The 27,081-nt window shown below is 44.4% G+C and overlaps 1 protein-coding gene across 5 annotated transcripts in view; it reads right to left on the bottom strand.

The window, feature by feature from the left end:
• Positions 1-25,021, bottom strand: part of LOC143975271 (uncharacterized) — a 137,612-nt gene extending 112,591 nt beyond the window's left edge. For 4 of the 5 annotated variants that reach the window (XM_077477496.1, XM_077477499.1, XM_077477500.1 and 1 more), the window contains exons 1-3: positions 24,973-25,021; positions 2,349-2,447; positions 2,143-2,235 (exon numbers count right to left, since the gene is read on the bottom strand). In XM_077477496.1, coding sequence (XP_077333622.1) covers positions 2,143-2,235; positions 2,349-2,447 — 192 coding nt within the window. In that variant the 5' untranslated portion in view covers positions 24,973-25,021. Of the gene's footprint in view, positions 1-2,142; positions 2,236-2,348; positions 2,522-24,972 lie in introns of those variants that run through there. The other variant, XM_077477497.1, reaches the window with a different exon arrangement.
• Positions 25,022-27,081: the final 2,060 nt, after the last annotated feature.

Raw genomic sequence — 27,081 nt, 5'->3', positions numbered from 1 at the left:
CGGGCTTGCGGCTGTTTTTTGGCCACCTCCGGCTCGCAGCTCCCCGGCCTCCCCAGTTACTGGCAATTCCTGGCTGCGCCAAGGCGTCCTCTCTGTTGATTATGTCCTTCCTACGTCAACTGGTCCAACTCTTGTTGTTGTTTCAGTTCAACATCCATTGTTCCTGTATCCACGGTAAGTTCAATCAGGCAGCGGACGCCCTCTCCCGCTTTAACCTTGTCTCTTTTCCGATCAGGTACCCGGAGCCGGACCAACATCAGCAGCTATCCCGGACTGGTCTCAACTAACCCTGGATTAGCCCCTCACCTCCTAGCGGCTACCCAACTTGTCGATCACTCCCTTTCCCGCAATACCCTCGAGGCCTATCAGTCAGCCTGGAGGGCCTTTAACCGCTTCATCACGTATCACAGCACAGTGACGTCCCGTGTCAAGCAAGTCGTAGCCTTCATTTCCTACTGCCACTCGCAGTTGGTGTTATCCGTTAATACGATCCGGCTATACCTGACCGGTGTACAACATTTCACGTCCCTCCAGGGCCCTACCGTACCCTCCTTATTTTCTTACCACACCATTCGGGCTGGTATGCGCAGTGTCCAGAAGCGCCAGCCGATGGCCGGCACCAAACCACCGCCTCTCACAGGAGATGTTCTAGAACTATGTCAGATATCCTGGCCACTTCACCTTACGGTCTCCACATGAGTGGCATTTACAAGCAGCCATACACCTGGCCTTCTACGGCTCCTTACGGCCAAGCCAGTTTACTTGTAGTAGCCTCACAGCACGCATGCTGTACAAGCACCACCTGGTCCGATACGAGGACCATTTCATCTTACACTTAGCAGTCTCCAAGACGCGGCAGCTTGGCTCGGGTATGGACATACACTTCTATAAAACCAACAACCGCTGGTGCCCGGCCACTGTTCTCATCCGCTTGTTGCCCCTTTTTGGCCAACCAATCAGGAACTGGCCCGCTTCTGCCTTTTCACACGAAAACTCTCAACGCAGCCCAGTGCATGGAGCATGTCAGGATACTCCTGGGCATCTTTCACCTCAATCCTGTTCACTACTCCGGACATTCATTCCGTATCGAAGCAGCTTCTACGGCCTCCCGCCAAGGGGTCCCGGTCCATGTTATCAAGAAATTGGGTAGATGGAAGTCCTCCTGTTTTGCCCGTTACATACCCAATCTGCAAATAGAGATGGCCCAGGCCTTTGTCAAACTCACCCAGTGACAGTCTTGATTCAACAAAGTGCAACCCCTACCTGGATGTTTTGCCCCCTTATTTTGGCATACCGTACGTTAGACCAGGGCACACTTTCAGGTCCATTTCAAGTAAGCGAGTTTATGTTAACCTTGTTTGTCATCCTTATCCGTATCGGTCTGAGGGCTCTGGACCATAAATAGAAAGGCCAGTATGGTGGCCTGAAATTATGGGAGGAGCCCGGTGGAGTATATAACCAGCCGTCCGCCCGTCTTCCTCGTCGGTTCCGGTGCGCGATACCCGCCCACCCATCCCCTTTATCAGGGCATTTCTCTAAGCATACTCCTCAAGTGAGTACTCATTTCACCCATTTCATATTCATTTCATTTTAAGGTATGCCCCCTTATTTTGGCATACCGTACGTTAGACCAGGGCACACTTTCAGGTCCATTTCAAGTAAGCGAGTTTATGTTAACCTTGTTTGTCATCCTTATCCGTATCGGTCTGAGGGCTCTGGACCATAAATATATAAATATATATATATATATAAATAGCCTATAATAAGTAAATATCTCCTAAACGTGTGCAGTTTAGGAGATTTTTACTTTATACCGTGACATTGACGTAATTGACACATGCACTGTGAATAAATGGCCCTCTGTGCCATTTCTTCACTAGCGAGTGCCATTACTGGCGGCTCCAGCCAGTCAAAGAGCCAGAGTCCGCGGCCCTGGAAGGAAGGGGGGCAAACATGGATGCGGCCTCCAGCGGGGACAACACGGGCTTTGTTTGCAGGTAAGTGTCCCATAATGTGCTAGTATGCGATACATACTAGCACATTATGCTTTTACTTTGCAGGGAACAAAAAAGGAAGTAAAACCCATCATGGTTTTTAGAGTCCCAAAATGAATACAGTTTTTTCCATTGATATTAAATTTACCAAAGAGTTTTCAAGTGAATACATTTCAAGTTTCTTCTTAAGGGACTGTACTTGTAAATCATAGGTGACCCATTTGGATTCCAGTTCCTTGTTCTAAAGCAAAACAAAATTACAGATATTAAAAGGAGTAACATTTTGATTGCAATACACAATGTAAATAATACTGGAAGAATATAGGATACGCAAAGTAGGAATTTATTAGTTACCTCTGATGTTTGCATTGCTGAAAGTCCAAGTGTTTGCTGCAAGGCTTGCACCTTATTGTTGTACCGTGACCAGCTCTGGACAAAATTTATTTTATCCATCTATTTAAAAAAGAAATTATGATCGGATAATCATATTGCTAACTTAATGCTGTATAATTATAGCTGAGGTATAGGAACCTATAAAAAGAAATTAATAGAATAATTAAGAAATGTTTACATTATATTATTAAGTAGGCTTGCATTTTGAGAAGAGAAAACATCCCTAAGACACCCAAAACCTGCCTTCACTATATCTGGTCTCCCACAGTACACAGAATATAGAAATGCAATTATTTTAGAAAATACAAGTTGATAAATAAATGTTCTCATCAGCAGTATATAGCAGCCTTGTGACTTCTGTCAGTTTCTAGTAAAGCTTGTAGGGTGAGTTTTCATTCTCCCCTGATCCTCTGTCTGGACATGTCTGGACAGTGCCAATTGGCCCTGATCACATACACCCGCCCAAGAAAAAAAATACTTTCTAGCAATATACACCAAACTGAGTATGTGCAGCCCGTCCCCTGGCTCTGTAAATATCAGGTTATTTTTTAGAGACAGTGGAAGAAGAGGAGGATCAGAGAGACACCAGACTCAATGCAAAGGATTAACCCCTTAGGTTCCACAGTGAGTATAACAGGCATCTATCTATCTATCTATATATGTGTATCAGGTAATACACTTTAAATAATTTCTCACTTAAGAAAATGGATGGATAATGCAGTGACGTAGTGTGGGGGATGGAGCGGGGACCATGGCCCCGGGCGCAAAATTTAGGGGGGGTGCAGCATCCGGTGCCAGTGTCTTGCCGTCCTAATGATGAATATTTCTAAGGTACTGTACCACTTGCTGCTCTGCAGCCGCCATGTTCCGGCAAAGGTATGGGCAGCGGGTGCCCAGTGATTAGACGAACAGGTTCCTATGCGGTGATGTAGGGCTGGGTTACTCTGGGAGTCCCGCCACAGTGTACACTACACACATACACAAAGAATCACCCTCTCCCCCACTTATCCCCAATGTCCTGCCTGTCCTCCCACTTATCCCCAATGTATCGCCTGTCCTCCCAATGTCCCTCCTGTCCCCCCTCTTATCCTCAATATCCCCCCATTCCTCTCACTTGTCCTCAATGTCCCCCCCTGTCCTCCCACTTATCCTCAATGTCCCTCCTGTCCCCCCAATGTCCCCCCTATCCTCCCACTTATCCTCAATGTCCCTCCTGTCCCCCCAAAGTCCCCCCTGTTCTCCCACTTATCCTCGATGTCCCCCCTGTCCACCCACTTATCCTTAATGTCCCTCCTGTCCCCCCAATGTCCCTTCTGTCCCCCAAATGTTGCCCCTGTCCTCCTACTTATTCTCAATGTCACTCCTGTCCCCCAAATGCCCCCCGTCCTCCCACTTATCCTCAACGTCCCTCCTGTCCCCCCAATGTTCCTTCTGTTTCTCCCACTTATCCCAAATGTCTCTCCTGTCCTCCCAATGTCCCTCCTGCCCTCCCACTTATCCTCAATATTCCTCCTGCCTCCCAATGTTCCTTCTGTTCCCCCCACTTATCCCCAATGTCCCTCCTGTCCTCCCACTTATCCTCAATGTCCCTCCTTACCCCTCACTTATCTCCAATGTCCCATCTGTCCTCCCAATGTCCCACCTGTCCTCCCACTTATCCTCAATATCCTTCCTCCCCCCCCCCACTTATCCCCAATGTCCCTCCTGTCCACCCACATATCCTCAATATCCCTCCTGTCCCCCCAATATTCCTCCCATCCTCTCAATTATCCTCAATGTCCCTCCTGTCCCCCCGATGTTCCTCCTGTCCTCCCACTTATCCTCAATGTCCCTCCTGTCCCCCCACATATACTCAATATCCCTCCTGTTCTTCTAATGTTCCTCCTGTCCTCTCAATTATCCTCAATGTCCCTCCTGTTCCCCAATGTTTCTCTTGTCCCCCTACTTATCCGTTAATGTCCCACCTGTCCTCTCAATGTCCCTCCTGTCCTCCCACTTATCCTTAATATTCCTCCTGTCCCCCCACTTATCCCCAATGTCCCTCCTGTCCCCCCACTTATCCCCATTGTCCCTCCTGTCCCCTCACTTATCCCCACTGTCCCTCCTGTCCCCCCAAAGGTCCTCCTACTTATCCTCAATATCCTTCCTGTGCCCCCACTTATTCCTAATGTCCCTCCTGTCCCCCCAAAGTTTCTCCTGTCCCCTCAATTATCCCCAGCGTCCCTCCTGTCCCCCCAATGTCCCTCCTGCCCCCACAAAGTCCCTCCTGCCTGCCCACTTGTCCCCAATATCCCTTCTGTCCTCCGTGTTCCACCTGTCCCCTCAATGTTCCTATTATCCTACCACTTATCCTCAATGTCTTTCCTATCCCCCCAATGTCCCTCCTGTCCCCCCACTTATCCCCAATGTCCCTCCTGTCGCCCCAATGTTCCTCCTGTCCCCCCACTTATCCCCATTATCCTAAATGTCCCCCTCTCCTCCCACTTATCCTAAATGTCCCCCCTTTCCTCTCACTTATCCCAAATGTCTCCCCTTCTCCTTCCACTTATCCCCATTGCTCACCCTCTCCTCCCACTTATCCCCAATGACCCTCCTCTCCCCCCACTTATCCCCAATGACCCTCCTCTCCCCCCATTTATCCCAAATGTCCCTCTTGTCTCACCACTTATCCCAAATGTCCCTCCCTCTCCTCCCACTTATCCCAAATGCCCCTCCCTCTCCTCCCACTTATCCTCAATGTTTCTCCTCTCCTCCCATATATCCCCAATATCAACCACTTAGCACCAATGCCCCCCTCCCCCCACTTAGCACCAAGTTCCAACTCTCCCCCAAGTTAGAAATTAGCACATTGACACCCCCCCCCCCCCATTTAGCACCAATGCCCCTACAACTGTAAGGGGTAGCTGCTCTTCTGTAGCAGACCCTCTCTCTGATACTTTGTAGGTGGGGAAGAGAGGATTTGGGGGTGGGAGATGAGCTCTGTACTTGAAATAGGGTTGTAAACTGTCCTGTGAGACATGCATTCCTGAGCCCTGCAATTTGTACATAGCACACTCATGAACTCTGTAGTGCACTCTCTACGCAGTGCACTTCTGAACTCTGCTCACTCTGTGTAACACACTCCTGAACTCTTTTGAGCTTTTCAATATGCATGTAGTGCATTCCTGAACCCTGCACTTTGTACCTAGTGCTCTCCTGAACTTTGCACTCTGTACATAGGACAGTCCTGATCTATTGCACTCAGTACATAGTAGAATATTTCATCTTTTCTCTTTGTATATAGCACACTCCTAATCTCTGCACTGTGTACGTAGCGCACTTCTGAATTCTGCATGGTATACGCAGCGCACACTTCCTGAACTCTGTATGCAGTGCACTTTTGAGCTCTTCATTCTGTATGAAGTGCAAACACCAAACTCTGTACCTAGTGCTCTCCTAAACTTTACACTCTGTACTATGTCTGCAGTCTCTGACCATCTCCTGTAGTATGTCTGCAGTCTCTGACCATCTCCTGTAGTATGTCTGCAGTCTCTGACCATCTCCTGTAGTATGTCTGCAGTCTCTGACCATCTCCTGTAGTATATCTGCAGTCTCTTACCGTCTACTGTAGAATCTCTGCAGTCTGACTGTCTTCTATAGTATGCCTGCAGTTTCTGACTCTTTGGCTACTGTAATCAAAGAGATATCTCGGATCTAACCAATAATAAAAGGTTGCAGGCAGAGGCTTAGACCCCTTTCACACCAGGGCATTTTGCAGGCGCTATAGTGTTAGAAATAGCGTCTGCAATCCGCCCTAAAAAAGCTGCACAATTGTTTGTAGTGTGAAAGCCCGAGGGCTTTCACACTACAGCAGTGCGCTGGCAGGACATCAGGGAAAAGTCCTGCCAGGAGCTTCTTTGGAGCGGTGAAGGAGCGGTGTGTTTACCGCTCCTCCACCGCTGTTCCCCATTGAAATGAATGGGGCAGCGCTGTAATACCGCCGGCAAAACGCCGCTATTGCGGTGTATTGCCGGCGGTTTTAACCCTTTTTCGGCCGCTAGCGGGGCGCTTTTACAAATCCGGCTATAAATAGCGGCATTTTGCCGCCCGCGCTATGGGTGGTGTGGTGTGAAAGGGGTCTTAGGCTGTGAGTGGAGGAACCTGGGCCCCCATTCTTAGGTGCTAAAAGTTTACAGGTAAGGGGGCGCAAATTACTTGCCTTGCCCCAGATGCTGACAACCCACGCTACGCCACTGGACTAATGTGTAATATTTTTTCCTATTCATGACTTTGATGAATAGCCAGTTACTATATGTCACAGTCTCTACTGGAATTTTAAATTCACTGTGTTCAGATATGACAAATGAACCAAGACACAGTCCTCGGAAATGTTTATAGGGTGCACAGTAACAAATGAAGTTATTTCACCAAGGGTTTAATGGAACAATTGTCATTTGGAGGCCTATTCACAGACTAGTAAAATGTGTTTTTATTATTATTGTGTATTTATAAGGTGTCAGGGGACGCAGTGTTCGTTAATGAAGTGATAATTATTAAAACATTCCAAGCATGTACTTTTTAACAGACTCAGAGGCTGCAGTGTTAGGTTACTGTGGAGTATCAGATAATTCATGTTGTAAGGTTTTATATGGTAAATTAGTTTAAAGCCGAACTCTAGGCAAACAGCTGAAATATATACAGTATAAGGAAGCTTTTTGCCTGCCAGTTGACGTTTACACAGCTCTATCAGACAGTGCAGTCTGGCCATTGACTCCTCTTTGCATTAGGTAAACCATACAGTTTGGAATCCTAGATGGCTATTTATTAACCACTTAAGCCCCGGACCATTTTGCTGGCCAAAGACCAGAGCACTTTTTGCGATTCGGCACTGCGTGGCTTTAACTGACAATTGCACAGTCGCGCGACGTGGCTTCCAAACAAAATTGATGTCCTTTTTTCCCCACAAATAGAGATTTCTTTGAGGGCCAGTTCACACCAGATGCAGTTCCGTTCAGTTCTGTGTGCTTTTTTTTGCACTAAAAAATGCATGCACCAGAAACTGACTGGAAACTGACTACATGGTGTGAACTAGAGCCATTGGAATACATGGAAAACACTATGCGTGCATTTTTAGTGCAGAAAAAAAGCACATGGAACTGCATCTGGTGTGAAATGGCCCTTAGTGGTATTTGATCACCCCTGCGGTTTTTATTTTTGGCGCTAAAAACAAAAAAATAGCGACAATTTGGAAAAAAACTCATTATTTTTTACATTTTGCTATAATAAATATCCCCCAAAAATATATAAAAAAAACTATTTTTTTGCTCTCAGTTTAGGCCGATACGTATTCTTATACATATTTTTGGTAAAAAAAATTGCAATACGTGTTTATTGATTGGTGCAAAAGTTATAGCGTTTACAAAATAGGGGATAATTTTATGACATTTTTATTAATAATTTGTTTTTTACTAGTAATGGCGGCGACCAGCAATTTTTATCGTGACTGCAACATTATGGCAGACACATTGGACATTTTTGACACATTTTTGGGACCATTGTCATTCATACAGCAATCTATACTATACAAATGCACTGATTCCTGTGTAAATGACACTGGCAGTAAAGGGGTTAACCACTAGGTGGCAGTGTAGGGGTTAAATGTGTCCTGGTGCGTGTTTCTAACTGTGGGGGGGGGGGCGTGGCTGTGTGTGACACGTCACTGATCTTTGCTCCCGATGACAGGGAGCAGAGATCAGTGACACTGTCACTAGGCAGAACGGGGAGATGCTTGTTTACATTAGCATCTCCCTGTTCTTCTTCCCCATGAGGCGATCGAGTCCACGGGACCCACGATCCGACTCATGAAGGTCCCGACTGGCGGTGCGCACGCGATGGCACGGCGGAAAATTTAAAGGGAAGAGCCAAGAATGCTGGTGGAGGACCCCAGAAGAGGAGGTTCGGGGACAATCTGTACATACCATTGTAAAGAGCAAGCAGGTACAGTGCCTTGAAAAAGTATGCATACCCCTTGAAATTTTCCACATTTTGTTATGTTACAACCAAAAACGTGAATGTATTTTATTGGGCTTTTATGTGATAGACACAAAGTGGCACATAATTGTTAAGTGGAAGGAAAATGATAAATGGTTTTCAAAATATTTACAAATAAATATGTGAAAACTGTGGCATGCATTTGTATTCAGCCCCCTTTACTTGGAAACCCCTAACTAAAATCTAGTGGAACCAATTGCCTTCAGATTAGCAAATAGGGTCCACCTCTGTGCATTTTAATCTTTAATATTTAACAGATTATATAAATTAATATGAATGAAGTGCTCAGTCCATAATGATGTAATATCTGTGTACAATATTCCACAAATAAGTGACAGTCCATAAAGGAGTAAAGATAACACTTGTGTCTTGACACCAGAAATCCTCCCTATACAAGGACCTCTCCTCTTGACAAACGGATCTTTTATTTGTGGATATTTTACAGAGATATTACATCATTATGGACTGAGCACTTTATTAATAATAATTTATATAATTTGTGGTGGTATTCATTATATTCACATATTTGCTTTATGATTGAAAGCGCTATCTAGCACATGATTGGTGTTATTTGTAATATAAACATGTAAGCCCTTGTACACGCGGTCGGACATTCCGACAGAAAATGTCCGATCGGACCGTGTTGTCGGATAATCCGACCGTGTGTGGGCTCCATCTGACTTTTTCCGTAGGAATGTCTGACCAACAAAGTTTGAGAGCTGGATATAAAATATTTCCGACAACATGATCAGATCGGACTCAGTCCGATCGTTTGTAGAGAATTCCGATTGGACAAAGTGCCACGCATGCTCAAATCAAATTCTTAGACCAAAGCTATTGGCTACTAGCCTGAACGTAGTCCCGTCGTAAATAAAAAACGTCATCACGTTACGAACGATCTGATTTTCCGACAACTGTGTCTGACCGTGTGTATGCAACACCAGTTTCGGACAAAATCCGTCGGACAAAATCCAACGGATTTTGTTGTCGGAATGTACGACCGTGTGTACAAGGGCTTACAGTAACCTATTTAGCAGGCTCACTCCCAAGCTGCATACTTGTGAATGGGCACTGATAAGCTGCACTGATGGGCACTGATAACCTGCATTGATAGGCATGGATTGGGCTGCACTGATCATCAGGGGACTGATGATCAGTGCCCTGATTATCAGTGTACAAAATGTACTCACTGTGCCCTATCCGGCTTGCCGATTATTGGCTCTCCTTTCCTTACACAGAGACTGCGTGTGAGCAAAAGAATACTTATAGCTGGCAAGTATGTTTACATGTGACCAGCTGTGATTGGACAAGGTTGATCACATGGTAATGGGCCACTGTGATTGGCCCTTTACCGTGATCTGTGATCACCTGTATCCAAAGGTGCGCACGTGGGAGGAAATCCATGGAACCGGAGAGCAGCGCTGTAGCCGTCTTTTGGCTATAACGTGGTCGGGAAGCAGGTAAGGTACATATAATATTTGTATATAAAAATAAATCCAACAATTTCTTTATGATACATATCTGCATTAATGTTGAAATTCAGTTATGGCACTTTTTTAACCAATGTAAAGCTGGCCATACATGGGTCAGTTTTTTTCATTCAGCCAGCAGGTTGGACAGAAAAACTGACCTGATTCTGTGATCCACACAATCGATGTGGATGCGGGAATACTCCCTGCTGTGTCATTCTATACTAACAGTGGGGAGACTCAAAATATACAGATCAGCACTGCATTCTACTGCCTGCAGGGCTGATTGAGCAGCTTTTATTTGACAGGATGTTTGAACAGAAGAGGCCACACATAGATCGGCATTTGGCTGGTCCCTGCTGAACCAGCCAATGTTTGATCCATGTATGGCCAGCTTAAGTATGCATGCGCTATACCTGTGGAAGCTGGAAATGACTATAGTAGACACACCGCTACTCCAGTGATCTCCACTTGCTTCCAGGTCTCACGCTGAACCATTGCTCTGCTGCATTATTAACACAGGTTGATTGCTTTACATGGACACTATTCCGGGAACACTTTGCATTTTCTCAATGAATGCAAAGCATTCTCTGATTGAGCGAGGTGCAGAGGTGATGTCACAATCTCCTGCCAATGCTGACATCTTTGTAAAACGTATTTTTCAGTTTTGAATAGACTGGGAAAAGATTAGACCTTTGGTACATTTTTATTGCTGCTAGACACCCCATTGGGGAGATTCCTCATTTACTTGTGATAGTGACCATTGTCATCAAAGCAGAGTGAGGGGAAATACAACATTTTAGAGGTGTCCCCAAAACAAGAGGAAAGGGCAAATCTAATGGGGGCAATTCTTCTGGAGACAACTGTCTAAGCCCTTGTACACACGGTCGAAGAATCCGTCGGAATGTGTCCTATCGGACCGTGTCGTCGGATAATCCGACTGTGTGTGGTATGCATCGGACTGATTCCGTCGGAATATCCGTTGGACCCAATTTTCCAACATGTTGGAAATATTTCCCGACCAACTGGTTCGATCGGACATACTCCGATCATGTGTAGAGAATTTTGATCGGACCAAGTGCCACACATGCTCAGATCAAATTCCTACATCAAAGCTATTGGCTACTAGCCTGAACGTAGTCCCATCGTAACGAAATTACGTCATCACGTTCTGAATGATCTGATTTTTCGACAACTTAGTCCGACCGTGTGTATGCAACAGTTTCGGACAAGATCCGACGGACAAAATCCGACGGATTTGGTTGTCGAAATCTCCAACCGTGTGTACAGGGGCTAAAAGAGGAATTCCCCTTAATTTGGGAGATTCTCTCAGGGACAGGAAGTAAAGGGAGATTTCCCCAATGGTACACAGAGCACAACATAACATTTGTGGGGTTTACTACACTCTGACTATCTAAACTGAATGCTTGTTAAAGGTCAGTGAGTCAGGTCGGAAAGTATTAAAACCAGAGGCAGCTGGGCAGCTAGTATTTGCAAAAGGAGGTCAGTAATGACAGTCTCTATCGTTTATCCAGTATGGATTTCACCAAGCTCTGTTTTTTAGTGCTTTAGTGAATATTAGTATTAAAGTGGACCTTCATTAATTTTTTCAACTTTCCATCTACTAAATCTTCTGCCCTTGTTGTTTTAACTTTGTATAGTAAAACACTTCCTGTTTCTTGTCAGGTCATTAGCCTAGGCTTATGACATCATGCACAGCTCTCTCTTTCTCTCGTGAGAGTTTGCCAGGAAGGAGGGGAGGATGAGTCATAAGAGGGCCAATCAGAGCTGCAGAGCAGGAGGTGTGCCTCTGTGGGTCTGTGTAAATCCAGGAAGTGAAAAAGCACAGCTTCTGCCTACAGTTAATATGGATGCAGCCAAACTTAGTGGAGGGAGATTTCTGCAGCATATTTGGCAAGTGGCCGGGGGGGGGGGGGGGGGTCGGTGGAGAGACTCGGAAGACGAGTGTTTCCAGGTATTTCCGAATGTCTCCGAACAGGCTTGAATCCTGCTTTATTTTGCGAGGCAACACTCGCAAACCAAGTCAGGATTTAAAAAAAAAAAATTGCTCGTATTGAGAAACACTCGTTAACTCTATTAGCTCGTTAGCGCTATTCGCAATCCAAGGTTCCACTGTATATAAAATAATTTGCAAAGTGGTTGGAGGAAAGCTTCAGAATGGCAAAGATGTTTTTATTCCAAATTATGTGAGCAGACTACAGTTCCTCTTTAAGCTATTAGTACTCAATATATTTCACCTATAGGGGGCATCTATAGATAAAAACAAACTGTGTAGCTTTAACTGAAGTTGGATAATGCCCTTGCTATATGGATAATCCATGTACATACCTCCCAAAAGACTCCTATCCTTACTTTTTGCAGCAACTGCTGTATTTAAACTTACTTTGTCTCTCTCAAATTATAATATCTCTAGCCTTAACATAACACATTTCAGCATACTCCTAGTACAATGCAATCCACGTGCATTAAAGTGGGCTTCCCCCAAATGGAGAAGTTACGCTTTTAGCCCCCCCTTTAGGAAATGGCACTTTTTTGATCCGTAGTTCTCCCCCCCTCCCTGCACTCTTCTGGGACATGTTGCAGGTCCCAGAAGACAGCAAGACTATTATTCACAATGCACAGCAAAGCTTGCACATGAGCATTGGGCACCCAGCGGTGAAGCCACAAGCTGTCACAGCCAGTTGCCCACAGTTGAGACGCTGGGGACAGAAGACCGATGGAAAGAACAGCTCGAGTGAACACATTCCTGGATCCTAGACTAGGTGAGTGTCTATTTATTATAAGTTAGCAGCTAGTTTTTGTAGATGCTGAGCTTTATTACCACTTCAATACTGGGCACTTTTACCCTCCTGCACTGGCCAAGTTTGACTGACAATTGCTCAGTCATGCAACACTGTACCAAATGTATATTTTTATCAGTTTGTTAACACAAATAGAGCTTTCTTTTGGTGGTATTTAATCACTATTGTTTTTTGATTTTTTGCTAAATAAATGAAAAAATACTGAACATTTTGAAAAAAACAAACGTGTTTTTCTTTGTTTCTGATCTAAATTTTTGCAAATATATAATCTTTCTTCATATAATTAGCCCAGAATGTATTCTGCTATATTTCTTTGGTAAAAAAAAAAAAATCCAAATCAGTACATATTATTTAGTATATTGGAAAGTTATAGAGTCAACAAACTATGGCATATACAGTATATGAAAACTGATCAATCCTGATGTACTGACAGATCTAATTTCTTGAGGACCTAAAATGCAAGGATAGTAGAAATACCCCCCCCCCCCCCCCACCCCCAAATTACCCATTTTTGGAAAGTATACAGTCCAAGGTATTTAGTAAGAAGCATGGTGAGTTTTTTGAAGTTTTAATTTTTTTTATCAGAATTTTTTGGAAAATGAAGAAAAAAATGTTGCACTTTTTTGTGTTTTTTTTATATACTATCACCAGTGCAGTATAGCGTCATCATATAACTGGTGTGGCGGTGATCAGGGACATTGACTGGTGACAGTACGAAAAAAAAGTTATAATTTAAATAATGCGGTGCTTTGCGCGCCGCGGAAAGGCGTGGGTGTGGTTTAAACTACACTGAATATGTGGCGTGGCTTAAATGAGGTGTGGTTAAATAGAGTCTCAGGTGGTAATGTTAAGTAGGGAATTCACAGTGCGGAGTGTACGGCAGTGGGTAGTATGTGCAGGAGAGGAGTGCGGAGTGTATGGCGGTGGGTAGCATATTATTATTATACAGGATTTATATAGCGCCAACAGTTTATGCAGCTCTTTACAATAAAAAGGGGGGCGGTACAATTATAATACAGTTCAATACAGAAGGAATAGGAGGGCCCTGCGCAAGGAGCTTACAATCTAAAGGAGGGGGGGGGGGGGTTGTACAAAAGGTAATGGCTGCAGGGGATGATCTGTTGGAGGGGACTTAATTACAGTTCTTAGGTGGAGGTGAAGTAGTCTTCCCTGAAAAAGTGAGTTTTCAAGGATCGCCTAAGGCGGACAGGGTAGGAGCTGACCAGACATACTGGGGCAGGGAGTTCCAGAGGATGGGAGAGGCTCTGAAGAAGTTCCATAGGCAAGCATGGGAGAAGGTAACAAGGGAGTTATCGAACAAAAAAAACAGAAAAGAGAGGGCGCACCGTCCTTGTGCATTATCCTTTAACAAGTTGGTGGTTATTTAAAAGAACACGTAATAAAACTACTCACAAAGGTAGATGAAAATTCACGCTTAAAATAGTCTTTGACTTGTGACAATCTGCCCGCTGATAGCAGACTCTAGATCCTACGAAGAGGACATCAAACCGATGCTGGATGATGCATTTCGAAGGTTACACCTTCTTCTTCAGAGCCTAGGCAGTGGACGGTGTCAGTAGGTTTTTTTTTTGTTTTTGTTTTTTACAATTTTATTTTTAAAATATGTATTACAATTTTATTTTTTATTAGCCCTGTTGGGGGGCTTTTGGTGAGATATCAGGGGTCTACACAGACCCTAAACAGTCTAAACAGACCCTTGTGAGACAGGGAAAGGGACTGAGGACACAGATTCCCCAGTCACCTTCTCTGCAGCCTCAGCTGCACTGAAGATGAATGAGGAGGAGACAGAGGCTCCTGTTCATTCATAAACTGAAACATAGTAAATAGAGTTTACAATATTTCAGTTATAAATGGACGGGGGAAGTGATCACTGACTCTGCTCATTCAGAAAAGGAATGGGCCGGTAAATGACACATTTACCAACCCCTTCCCCCAATCTCCATCCAGACAGATCAAAACCGGGGGGGGGGGGGGTGTGGAGGATCACACAGGGGAGCCAGAGGAGCTCAGGGGCCAGAGGAACAGGCAGGGGAGCCAGAGGAACAGGCAGAGGAGCCAGGGGAGCATGGGGGCTAGAGGAACAGGCAGGAGAGCAGAAGGAGTAGGCAGGGGAGCCAAAAGGAGCACACAGGCCAGAGGAGCAGGCACTGGCAAAAGAACTAGAGGATTAGGCACTGGCAGGGGAGCCGGAGGAGGAGCAGGCACTGGTAGGGGAGCCAGAGGTGGAGCAGGCACTCGTAGGAGAGCCGGAGGAGGAGCAGGCACTGGTAGGGGGGCCGGAGGAGGAGGAGGAGCAGGCACTGGCAGGGGAGCCGGAGGAGGAGCAGGCACTGGTAGGGGAGCCAGAGGTGGAGCAGGCATCAGTGCAGCGGTGGGGGCAGTTACAAGCATTGATCTCCCTGTATGGCTTTCAGTGAAGCAGGTGACAGCCAAGGGAGGGAGAGGGGGAGAAGCGGTTTTCAGATGCTTCCTTGAAAGCCATACAGGGAGATCAGTGCTTGCAACTGCCCCCACTGCCACATTGATCACCCCCGACTGACAGATATCACCATCCATGTTTCATCATCAATGGGTGCGATGTGGATCAGACCCCAGTGGGCCCCCCTTCGGGGCCTGTGTGCAGTGAACACCCTGCAGTGAACACCCTGCACCCACAGATAATATTCCACTGCATGTGACAGAGTCAGCACACTGGAACCTACTCCTAATCTTTAATAGAGTAATATCGGCCAGTAGGGTAGACTGGAATTCATAGCATGTGTATGTTGTCCATAGATGGGCAAATTAGTAAGCCAGGGTGAAGCCACTGCCTCTCAGGGGGGAACATTCTTGTACAACCAATAAACAGCAAATGGTCAGGTACACATAATCTTAAAATAGGACTGATTTCCCAATGGGGAACCATCCAGACCAAATGTGAGTAAACCACCATAAAGACAGCATGGCAGGTAAAGTAGTCAAGGCACATACTGTATATTCCAAAGAGGGGGCTCTTGATAAGTATCTTAGAAACTCAGTTCACATCAATGCAGCCTGTGAGCTGCAATATCAGACTGGATTGATGTGAACTGAGTTTGTTTCCTAAGATAATTATCAAGAGCCCCCTCTTTGAAATATACGTGCCTTCACTTCCCGTGAAACAAATTGCAAATTCACAGCTGCTAAGCATTAATAACGATCCCATAATCTATGAAAACATATATACAAAAAAAAAATGCAGCACTGTGTGATACTGAACCTTACAAAGGCATAGATAGTGCCATAAACAATGAAAATCAATATTGCTAAAAAAATGTAACTATAAACATAAAAAAAAAAAAATAATGTTAATTTTATAAAATGTTATTTTTTTTATTTTTTTTATGTTCATAGTTACTTTTTTTTTAGCAATATTCACTTTCATTGTTTATGGCACTATCTATGCCTTTGTAAGGTTCAGTATTACACAGCGCTGCATTTTTAATTTTTTTTGACTACCATGCTGCCTTTCCTGTAAAATAATATCCTCTTATTTGTAAATAACATTAATCCCACTGATTTTGGGGAAACCAGTTCATACAGGCCCTTTGTGTTTTTTACTTTTTAGAACTATGTTGCAATGTACTTTCTCCATGAAAAACCTTCTGCTTGCAATGTTTGTGTGAATGTGCGCTGTATATACAAGTTATTTCAGAATCTGTATATTTCACAGCTGTGCTGGTTCCTACCAGTTCTCTCTGTATTGAAGTAGACTCCACAGAGAAGCATGAGGTTGTGCCTCCTCTAATATATACAAGGTGTCTGTAGAACATGCTGTCAGGACAATCCAGGGACAGACTCCATTTGTTACTATTATATGAACCTGGGGTGGAATCACAAGGATGCAACTGCTTTATACTGTCTATGACTGGACGGCTTATCTCCACATCGCTCTCTCTGGATACTAAATATATCTTTGTTTAACACATTTAACATATAGGAAGTAAATATCTAAATGTCTAACGGCACTTAGCGCAGAACAAGCAGGCATTATGGTCTTTTATTGCTCTGAGGAACATCCTGTGTGCATATGTTACTAAATCCTCCAGCCAGGGCCCTCTTTAATATTGATTGGACCCTGGGCAAAACTTTTCTTGGGGCCCCCCTCCATGCAATTTTGCTCTCCACCTGGTCTGAGACATACAATAAATAGCAGCTAGACTCTAAATCAGTTTACTGACTCAGATCAGGCAGCTATTGAGATTGGTTGCCAGAGGTTACTGTGTATCATTACCGCTCACTGACTGGTTGCTAGAAGTTACAGCACACATTACGCCTCACTGATTAGTTATTAGAGGTTACAACACATGATTTCTGCTTGTTGATTGGTTCCTAGAGATTACTGTGGATATGACCTCAAGGGGCATGTTATACATATAAATGCCGCCGACCGCCGCTATTTTCATATGAATACCGTCACTATTTACATATGAATGTCAGTAATTTACATGTAAACACAGGGTCTACAGATGAGTCATCTGTACACAACAATAGGGCAGAGCTGGGTAACATTAGTAGCAGCACTTCACACTGAGATATTGGGACACAGTACAGTACTAAAACCTCAAAGGACGAGGGAATTTAAACCAGGATAGTTGGCAAGTATGAGGCAGCTGCTTTGGGCCCCACAACAATGACAGGGCCCAGGGCAGCTGCCCCGTTTGCCCTGCCTTAAAAACGGTCCTGCCTCCAGCCATAGTAACCTTCTACTATAGAGAAAACAGGCAAACATCAAACATGGAGGGGAGATATTATAATAGTATGGATATGGAGGGTTTTTAAAGTTTTGACTCCAGATTTTATTGATGCTTGTAATAGCAACTGATATACATTACTGTGCAAAAGTTTTAGGTAGGTGTGAAAAAATGCTGTAAATTAAGAATTTCAGAAATAGAAGTGTTAATAGTTTCTTTTTATCAATTAACAAAATGGAAAGTAGAGTTTGCTGTGACCATTTTTCAAGGTACACTTGCATACAGTTTTTGAAGGAACTCAAAGGGTAGTTTGGCCCCCACAGAATCCTGATCTCAACATCATCGAGCCTGTCTGATATTACATCAAGAGACAAAGGATTTGGGGCAGCCTTCATCCACAGAAGTGGATAGTTCTTCAAGATGTTTAACCACTTCAGCCCTGGAAGGATTTACCCCCTTAATGACCAGGCCACGCATTTTTTGAAGGAACTCAACAGGTAGTTTGGCCCCCACAGAGCTCTGATCTCAACATCATTAAGTCTGTCTGGGATTACATCAAGTGACAGAAGGATTTGAGGCAGCCTTCATCCACAGAAGTGGATAGTTCTCCAAGATGTTTAACCACTTCCATACCGGGCCTATTCTGGCACTCCTCTCCTACATGTAAAAATCATAATTTTCTTGTTAGAAAATTACTCAGAACCCCCAAACATTTTATATATATATATATATATATATATATATATATATATATATATATATATATTAGCAGACACCCTAGGGAATAAAATGGCGGTCATTGCAACTTTTTATCCTCTTTATGGTGGAGAGATGCGAGGTCAATAAGACCCCACATCTCTCCTTCAGGCTGGAAAGCATGAGATTGGAAAATAAAATCCACAATCCCAAGCTTGACGTCTGGTCACTGGAAATCTCTATGTTCTTCATCAGGCGGCGGGCGATTCTTTCTTTGGGTCCCTGATGGCACGGGAGAGGTGGTATTTAATCACCTCTGCGGTTTTTATTTTTTTGCGCTATAAACAAATAAAGAGTGACAATTTTGAAAAAATATATATATATTTTTTTACTTTCTGCTATAATACATATCCAAAAAAATATATAAAAAAACAAATTTATTCATCAGTTTAGGCCAATATGTATTCTGCTACATATTTTAAATTTTTTTTTATTGTTTTTACTGGTATTGCCGGCAATCAAACCCACAAAAGCCAGTGCACGAACCGACATACCAGTACGTCGATTTGCGCAGCCGAGCCAACTTGCCACAGTATAACTGTGGCGGATGATGGGCAACTGGTTAAAACAACCTGCCTGCCGAGTTCCTTCAAAAATTGTATACAAGTGTACCTAACAAGTGTACCTGATGCTGTTTTAAAGGCAAAGGGTGGTCACACCAAATATTAATTTGATTTCATTTGGATTTCTCTGTTGTTCATTTACTTTCCATTTTGTTAATTGATAAAAAAAATAAACTACTAACACTTCCATTTCTTAAAGCATTCTTAATTTACAGCATTTTCCACACCTCCCTAAAACGTTTGCACAGTATTGTATATATTACTGTATAAACAAACAACAGCTGGTATACTTTAAAACGGCCTATCATATACCTCTCTGCGCCAAACTGGGACCTTCATACACCTCCCAAAATTATATATATACTCACGAATGTGAGCCCTTTTAAACAGTGAACGCACACACGTAAATAAAAGAGTATATATATATATATACACATATATACATGCACATATACACTTCCCTTCAAGCGGATACCTGCATATATAATAAATACTAGAACCACACTATATTTGATAGTAACTGCTGAGTATATTAAAACCCAGCAGAGCGGACAATAGTAGCAGCCATTAAAAATTTTATGAAATTATATAAAAAAAGTTATACGAACAATTCATCAATATATACGAGAATATCAGTATAAAAACAGCGCTTATTTCTATAACAAAAAGTCCTTTGTAGAAGTCGTAATAAACAAAAAAATCAAAAAAATCACTAGACAGTTCCAAAATGTGCAGATAAGGTGCCTATAGTGATCTAATCAACGTTGTAAGGTGATCAAAGGTGCTGCCAAACTTTCTTCCACCATAAACCGGGAGTGCTTCACCACATGCGATGCGTACCCCCCTCGGGGGTTAAACTCACCAGACACAGCTGATAAGATAAGCCTTAAGGTGTAATCACTTCAATGGATATAGTAATATTCATATATATCCCCCTTTAGCGTTGCAGTCACAAGTAGTCCTCCAAGTATATCATAGAAATGAAACAGAATATATACATAGCATAATACTGTTTTATTTTTTAAAAAGTTTGACACATATCAGCAAAGTCACCAACTTCAATATATGCGTACATTAACAAAGAGTAACATCAGCGTTAAAATCGTGTACTTCACCAAATTAGCAATTCCAGAACCATTCACCAGTGTTCCCCTGTATACACTGGGTATCACTTCCTGGTCCGTGGTTAGCGGTGGAGCGCACACCTACTGTATATTCACATAATTATTGTCCCACAAATAAGTATTTCATTTAAAAAATGTGGAATCAGGAATTAGGTTTATTCTCCAATGGCGAGAACATACACAGGGACCTAAAACAAACTGGTATTCTGTTTGAAACGTGGCCTTGCATTGACTTACCTCCATAGATCCAGTCTATCCACACAGTATGGTCACCTACTTGACTTGCCACTATTCACATGCAGCTTAACCTGAGGAGGCACTGATATGTAGAAATGATGGGCACTGATAGGCGGCACTGATATGCAGCACTGATGGACACTGATAGGAAGCACTGATAGGTGGCACTGAAGGGCACTAATAGGTGGCACTGATGGGCGGCACTAATGGGCTCTGATAGGTGGAACTGGATAGGCGGCACTGATGAGGAGCTACTAACAGGCATTAGTGATTGCCATCTGAAGGGCACTGACAGGCATTACTGATGGAGCACTGATTGGCACTGTTATGGGCACTGGCTGGCGTATTTAATGGGGCACAGACTGGAGGCTATTGGGCACTGATTGACACATCTGATGGGGGCTGTGCTGATAATCAATGTGCTGATTATCAGCACAGACAACCCCCCCACCCCCCGACAAGGAGAGCTGCCAATCGGCTCTCCGTCAGCTCGAACTGAGGAAAGCCACTTTCTGGTTCACGCGATGATCAGCTATGATCAGCTATGAGGCTCCATACTACGATTTGAGATGCAGTGTGCCAGACTAACACACAGAACCAGCGATCGGCACGCGCCAGCATGTTATCCTGCTGGACATCATATGACTCTACCAATACTTATCTGAGCCCGATCTCATTCCAGCAATGTGCACAAGAGCAGCGGCTCTCCTTCCTCATTGGCTCAGAGACAGCAATCACAGCCAGTGAGGAGGGAGCAGGGCCGAGCCTCACTTCATGTGTCTTATGGACATACAGAGTGGGGCTCAAAAGCGAGCATGCACAAATGCCCCCTAGCAATTGGTTTGCTATTGTGGCTGGGGTGGAAGAACATAAAGATCTAGTGTATTTCCCAACCTAGGAGCCACAGACGCGTTGGTACTTGCTTAACCACTTCAATACCGGGCACTTAAACACCTTCCTGCCCAGACCAATTTTAAGCTTTCAGCGCTGTCGCATTTTGAATGACAATTGCGCGGTCATGCTATACTGTACCCAAATGAAATTTTTATCATTTTTTTCCCACAAATAGAGCTTTCTTTTGGTGGTATTTGATCACCTCTGCGGTTTTTATTTTTTGCTAAACAAATAAAAAAATACCGAAAATGTTGAAAAAAAAAAATTTTTTTTTGTTTCAGTTTCAAAACTTTGTAAATAAGTAAATTTTCTCCTTCACTGATGGGCACTGATGGGGATACACTGATGGGCACCGATGAGGTGGCACCAATGAAGTGGCACTGATGAGGTGGCATTGATGGACACTGATATGTGGCACTGATAGGTGGCACTGATGGCACTGATAGGCGGCACTGATGGGTGGCACTGATGGGCGACACGGATGGGCACTGATAGGTGGCACAAATTGGCACTGATAGCTGGCATGGATGGGCGGCATGGATGGGCATGGATAGGTGGCACAGGTGAGCATGGGTAGTCGGCACAGGTGGGCATGGGTAGGCGGCACAGGTGGGCATGGGTAGGCACTGATAGGTGGCATGGATGGGCACTGATAGGCGGCACGGATGGGAACTGATAGGCGGCATTGTATTATAATATACTGTACTAATGGATGCCAATCAGTGCCAAACAATAATGCATGTCAATCAGTGATGCCCATTGTGGGCACTGATTAGCATCCATTATGGGCACTGATTGGCATCCATTGTGGCACTGACTGGAATCCCTGGTGGTCTAGGGTGGCATACCTTATCCTGGGCATCCCTGGTGGTCTGGTGGCATCCCTGGTGGTCCAGTGTGGGCATCCTCAGGAGGGCTGTGCTGATAATCGATCAACACAGGCCCCCCCTGTCAGAGGAGCAGCCGATCGGCTCTCCTCTACTCGCGTCTGACAGACGCGAGTGAGGAAAAGCCGATCACCGGCTCTTGCTATTTACACTGTGATCAGCCGTGATTGGACGTCGGAGACTCTTTACCGAGATCGCCGCGATGCGTGCCCCCGGGGGCACGCAGCGGCTCATAATCCTGAGGACGTCATATGACGGCCGATCAGGATTATGAAACTACTTTGCCACCGTCAATTTGTAATAGGGCGGGCGGCAAGTGGTTAAAGTGGACCTAAAATTATCTAGTAAAAAAAGGCAGCTTTATTGCAGAAGAAATATGCTATGTCTGTTCTGCAATAACACACACTTAGCCCTTGTACACACGGTCAGAGATTCCGACAACCAAATCCGTTGGATTTTGTCCGAAACTGTTGTATACACACGGTCGGACAAAGTTGTCAGAAAATCCGACGTGATGGCGTTATTTCGTTACGACGGGACTATGTTCACGCTAGTAGCCAATAGCTTTGGTGTAGGAATTTGATCTGAGCATGGGTGGCACTTTGTCCGATCAGAATTCTCAACACATGATCGGAGTATGTCCAATCGGAGCATTTTGTCGGAAAATATTTCCGGCAAGTTGGAAAAGTAGGCCCGACGGATATTTCCCGACGGAAATAGTCTGATGCAGACCACACACAGTCGGAATATCCGACAAAACGCTCCGATCGGACACATTCCGACGGAATCTCCGACCGTGTGTACAAGGGCTAACTGTCTGTTCGCAGTCTTCTATTGATTGTACACTGTGCTGCGCTTGCCTGGTTCAGCTTGGATTCTCGGCAGTCAGCACACTATGGCTTCAGGCTCCTGTGCGCATTCCTCTACCAGCCAATCAAGAAGCCAAAAACCTGGCACCTGGAAGTAGCCAGGGGAGAGGATGACAGGGGGATGTAACCACCTCATCACTGGAAGGTGGAGATGAGTATTTTTGGGGGTTTTGTTTTGTTTTAAGCAAGTTCATGGTATGTAGTACAGCCCTGGAAGCAGACTGTCTGCATCCAGGACCATATGTCCATAGGCATGCACATGTTTGCACAAGTACAGGCAACCCATGTACAGCCAATCATTTCTAGGGGATGGCTGCACCCAGCGCCTGCCGGAAATTTGACATTCTACAGCTTCAAGCGCCCATGAGCATGAGGCCTAAATAAAACAAACACAAAAGGCAAAGGTAAATCTAGCTAAACTGTATAATCTCCTTTTGATCTACCAACAACTATGGTTTGCAAGGGTTTGCCTGAATGGATAGACAAATAACTGTATAGTTTTGGATGGTCCTCATGTTACATTTTTGGTATATTTATAGCAGATTATACAGTTGGATTGTAATGTTTATGACCAGCTTTACAATAGTGGCTTAGGCAATCGGAATTAGGTTCACATTGGTATCTGCACAATGCTGAAATATATAAGTGGCGGAGGGCACCAGAGCGCGGCTGGAGGCACCCTCTCCCACCGCTGATAATAGTGATCTCCCGGCAAATCTGCCACAGAGACCCCTTTTATCTTGTAGCGGACCGCCCGCTGAAGAAGAAGATATGAGGGTTATGGCAGCGAGCTGCTGCCATAACAAGAATATCCTTCTTCAAACAGCCGGCGTAAAACTACGGAGGACGGTCCGTAAGTGGTTAAAAATGCTCCCTCCCCCCTCCTAACACTGATTCTAACCTGTGTAAGAAAAGATACTTACCTGTTTTCAGACCTCTCCGGTCTGGTCGTGTGGTCTCCCCCTGGCAGCTGCAGGGGAATAGAGAGAGCACATACCTCCCAACTTTTTGAGATGGGAATGAGGGACACCTATCAGAAAAAGTATGGAAGCATAGGACACATCCCTTACCACGCCCCCTTAAAAGGAGAACTGTTCAAAAAAGCAAGATTGGTTAATCCCACAAGTTCTTTTTTTTACCACTACTCTTTCTTTATATTGGCTTTTGGAATTTACAAATGCAGCAATTTAGAAAACAGATGAAAGGTTTAGTGCTGGAAAACACTTTTTGATAGATAAAAAGGGCATTTTATATACATCTATATAGATCAGACCACAGTGAAGGACAAATGAGGAGGAATAAGGGACATTGTTCCAAATCAGGGACAGTCCCTCAAAATCAGGGACAGTTTGGAGCTATGAAAGTGCTCAACAACAGCTAGTAATCCCTAAGCAGTGACATCACCCATAGGCTTACTATGACCCATGCATTCATTGTCTGCGCTCAGTCCTCTTCCCTGCAGGAGGTGTTGGCTGATACAGGGGAGCCCATCACTTGACTGGACTGGAGGGGCCGGAAAATAAGTAAAGATATTAGGTTTTGACAGGTAGTTAGGTTTTGAACAGAATTCTACTTAAAGTGCCATGTGTTTTGGTGGAGTGCGACTTTTAAAAAAGGTCATGTACTAATTTTCATGTGTAGGACAGCTTATTGAAATGAATAGGCTGCCCTGAGCACGATGTGCGAAATCATGCAAAAACGCATGCGCACCGTTGCACCTGCAGGTGTGAACAGAGCTGCAGGGAAGAGTGGGCATATATGGTCGTCATGTCTCAGTTTAATGATAGAAAATGATTTTTCTCGTCCTTAGTTACCAGTACTTGTTGGTAATTGTCTAGTAAATAGAAGAATACATGGACAAAAAATCCAAGGGGATAGACTAGAGTAACCTCCGGCTCAGTCTGGAATATCTGGACCTTAATATTCCACATTTCCTACATCACAGTCACAACTCATAACATTTCCAGACATTGGTTTACATTGTTACCAGAGCTCCCAAGCAGGAACTGAATGTCAGAGCGGTCATTGACTCTGGTCTGTGCGTTGAATGATCTATGGTGTGTTAATGAGTACAGAAGAGCGCAGGAATAGACACTAATCATCCACTCAACTGCTAGACACTGCTGTGCTTATGGATTTCCTTTCCACTCCATAAATGCTTAAAGTGTAAAGGGCATGAGATGTGTAGTAAGAATCCATACCTGGCTGTTGTTAGTCTCATTCAATACGGTGACTGGTTACCATGGAGGCTCCAAACCAAGTGCTGAACTACACACACAGTCCCTGGGTCCTAGAGCCTTCCACCACCTATAACTCTTTATTACTTTTAAAGATAGGCATTTTCTAAGTCTATAAGTTTTTTTTCCTAATATGCATTTTTTGTATGAGCTGGTAGATTTACAAAAGGCAAATAGACTGTGCACTTTGCAAGATGAACTGATTTTTCCCAGAGCTTAGTCGATGTAGTAAAGCTTTACTTTGCAAAGAATATCCAATCAGGTGCAAGGAAAAAACAGCATGATTGGGAGATGGATATCAGCATAGCTCTCAACTGTCCCTGATTTCGAGGGACTGTCCCTGATTTGGAGCAATGTCCCTCTGTCCCTCATTCCTCCTGATTTGTCCTTCATTTTGGTCTGATCTATATAGATGTATATAAAATGCACTTTTTATCTATCAAAAAGTGTTTTCCAGTGCTAAACCTTTCCTCTGATTTCTAAATTGCTGCATTTGTAAATTCCAAAAGCCAATATAAAGGAATAGTAGTGGTAAATAAAGCACTTGTGGGTTTAACCAATCTTGTTTTTTATTTTTTTACAATTCTCCTTTAACCACTTTGCGCCCGCGCTATAGGCGAAAGATGGCTACAGCGTGGATGCTACCTGCCAGAAGGGCGTCCCTGGACGTCCCCCTATTTACTTCCGCAATGCGCGCTCCTGAGAGCGCGCATCAGGGAAGTTCTGTGTTGGCCGTATCCCTTGGACACAGCCAATCACAGATCGCTGTAAACGGTAAATCACAGTGGCCGTTTACAGCGTGATCGGCGTGTTCAATGAGAGATGATCTCATATGTAAAAATCATGAGATCATCTCTCAGCGCTGCTCTCCCTCCTCCCGCGTTTGAGGAGGGAGAGATGAACAGCTGCAAGTAAAAAAAAAAAGGTGTAAAATAAACTGCCATCTGTCCCCACTGCCATCTGCCCCCGCTGCCATCTGCCCCCGCTGCCATCTGTCCCCACTGCCATCTGTCCCCACTGCCACCTGTCCCCACTGCCACCAGTTAGTACCCTCTGTCCCCAGTGCCACCTGTTGTCAGTGCCATCTGTCCCCAGTGCCACCTGTCCCCAGTGCCATTTGCCCCCAGTGCCATCTATCCCCAGTGCCACGTATAAGTGCCATCTGTCATCAGTGCCACGTATAAGTGCCATCTGCCACATCATGCCACGTGTCATCAGTGCCACATGGTGCCATCTGTCATCAGTGCCATATCAGTGCCATCTGTCATCAGTGCCACATATTAGTGCCATCTGTCATCAGTGCCATCTGTCATCAGTGCCTCCTGTCAGTGTCACGTGCCATGTATCAGTGCCATCTGTCATCAGTGTCACGTATTAGTGCCACTGTCATCAGTGCCATGTATTAGTGCCATCTGTCATCAGTGCCATGTATTAGTGCCACGTATAAGTGCCATCTGTCATCAGTGCCATGTATTAGTGCCACGTATAAGCGCCATCTGTCATCAGTTCCACATATTACTGCCATCTGTCATCAGTGTCACGTGTCATCAGTGCCCCATATTAGTGGCATCTGTCATTAGTGCCACATCAGTGTCACGTGTCATCAGTGCCATCTGTCATCAGTGCCATCTGTCATCAGTGCCACATCAGTGTCACGTGTCATTGTCCTGGTGCTCCAGGGCCTTCAAAAGTGTAATAGGTAGTCAACAATTTAGATGTGTAATTTATGCTCCTAGAACACGTGATGGCGCTCCCTGCATGTTGGACCTCTCTAAGTGGCTAGGATGTGGAAAAGTCCCACACATGTGGTATCGTAATACTCAGGAGGAGTAGCAGAATGTATTTTGGGGTGTCATTTGTGGTATACACATGCCATGTGAGAGAAATAACCTATTACAATGACAATTTTGTGGAAAAAAAAAATCTTCATTTTGCAAAGAATTGTGGGAAAAAATTACAACATCAAAAAGCTCACCATGCCTCTTACTAAATACCTTGGAATGTCTACTTTCAAAAAAGGGGTCATTTGTGGGGTATTTGTACTTTCCTGGCTTGTTCGGGTCACAACAAATG

Source organism: Lithobates pipiens, unplaced genomic scaffold, assembly GCF_037356315.1.
Source record: "Lithobates pipiens isolate NorthernLeopardFrog02 unplaced genomic scaffold, aLitPip1_a1.2 Scaffold_13, whole genome shotgun sequence".
Lineage (NCBI taxonomy): Eukaryota > Metazoa > Chordata > Amphibia > Anura > Ranidae > Lithobates > Lithobates pipiens.
This window is presented reverse-complemented; position numbering and strand designations above follow the sequence as displayed.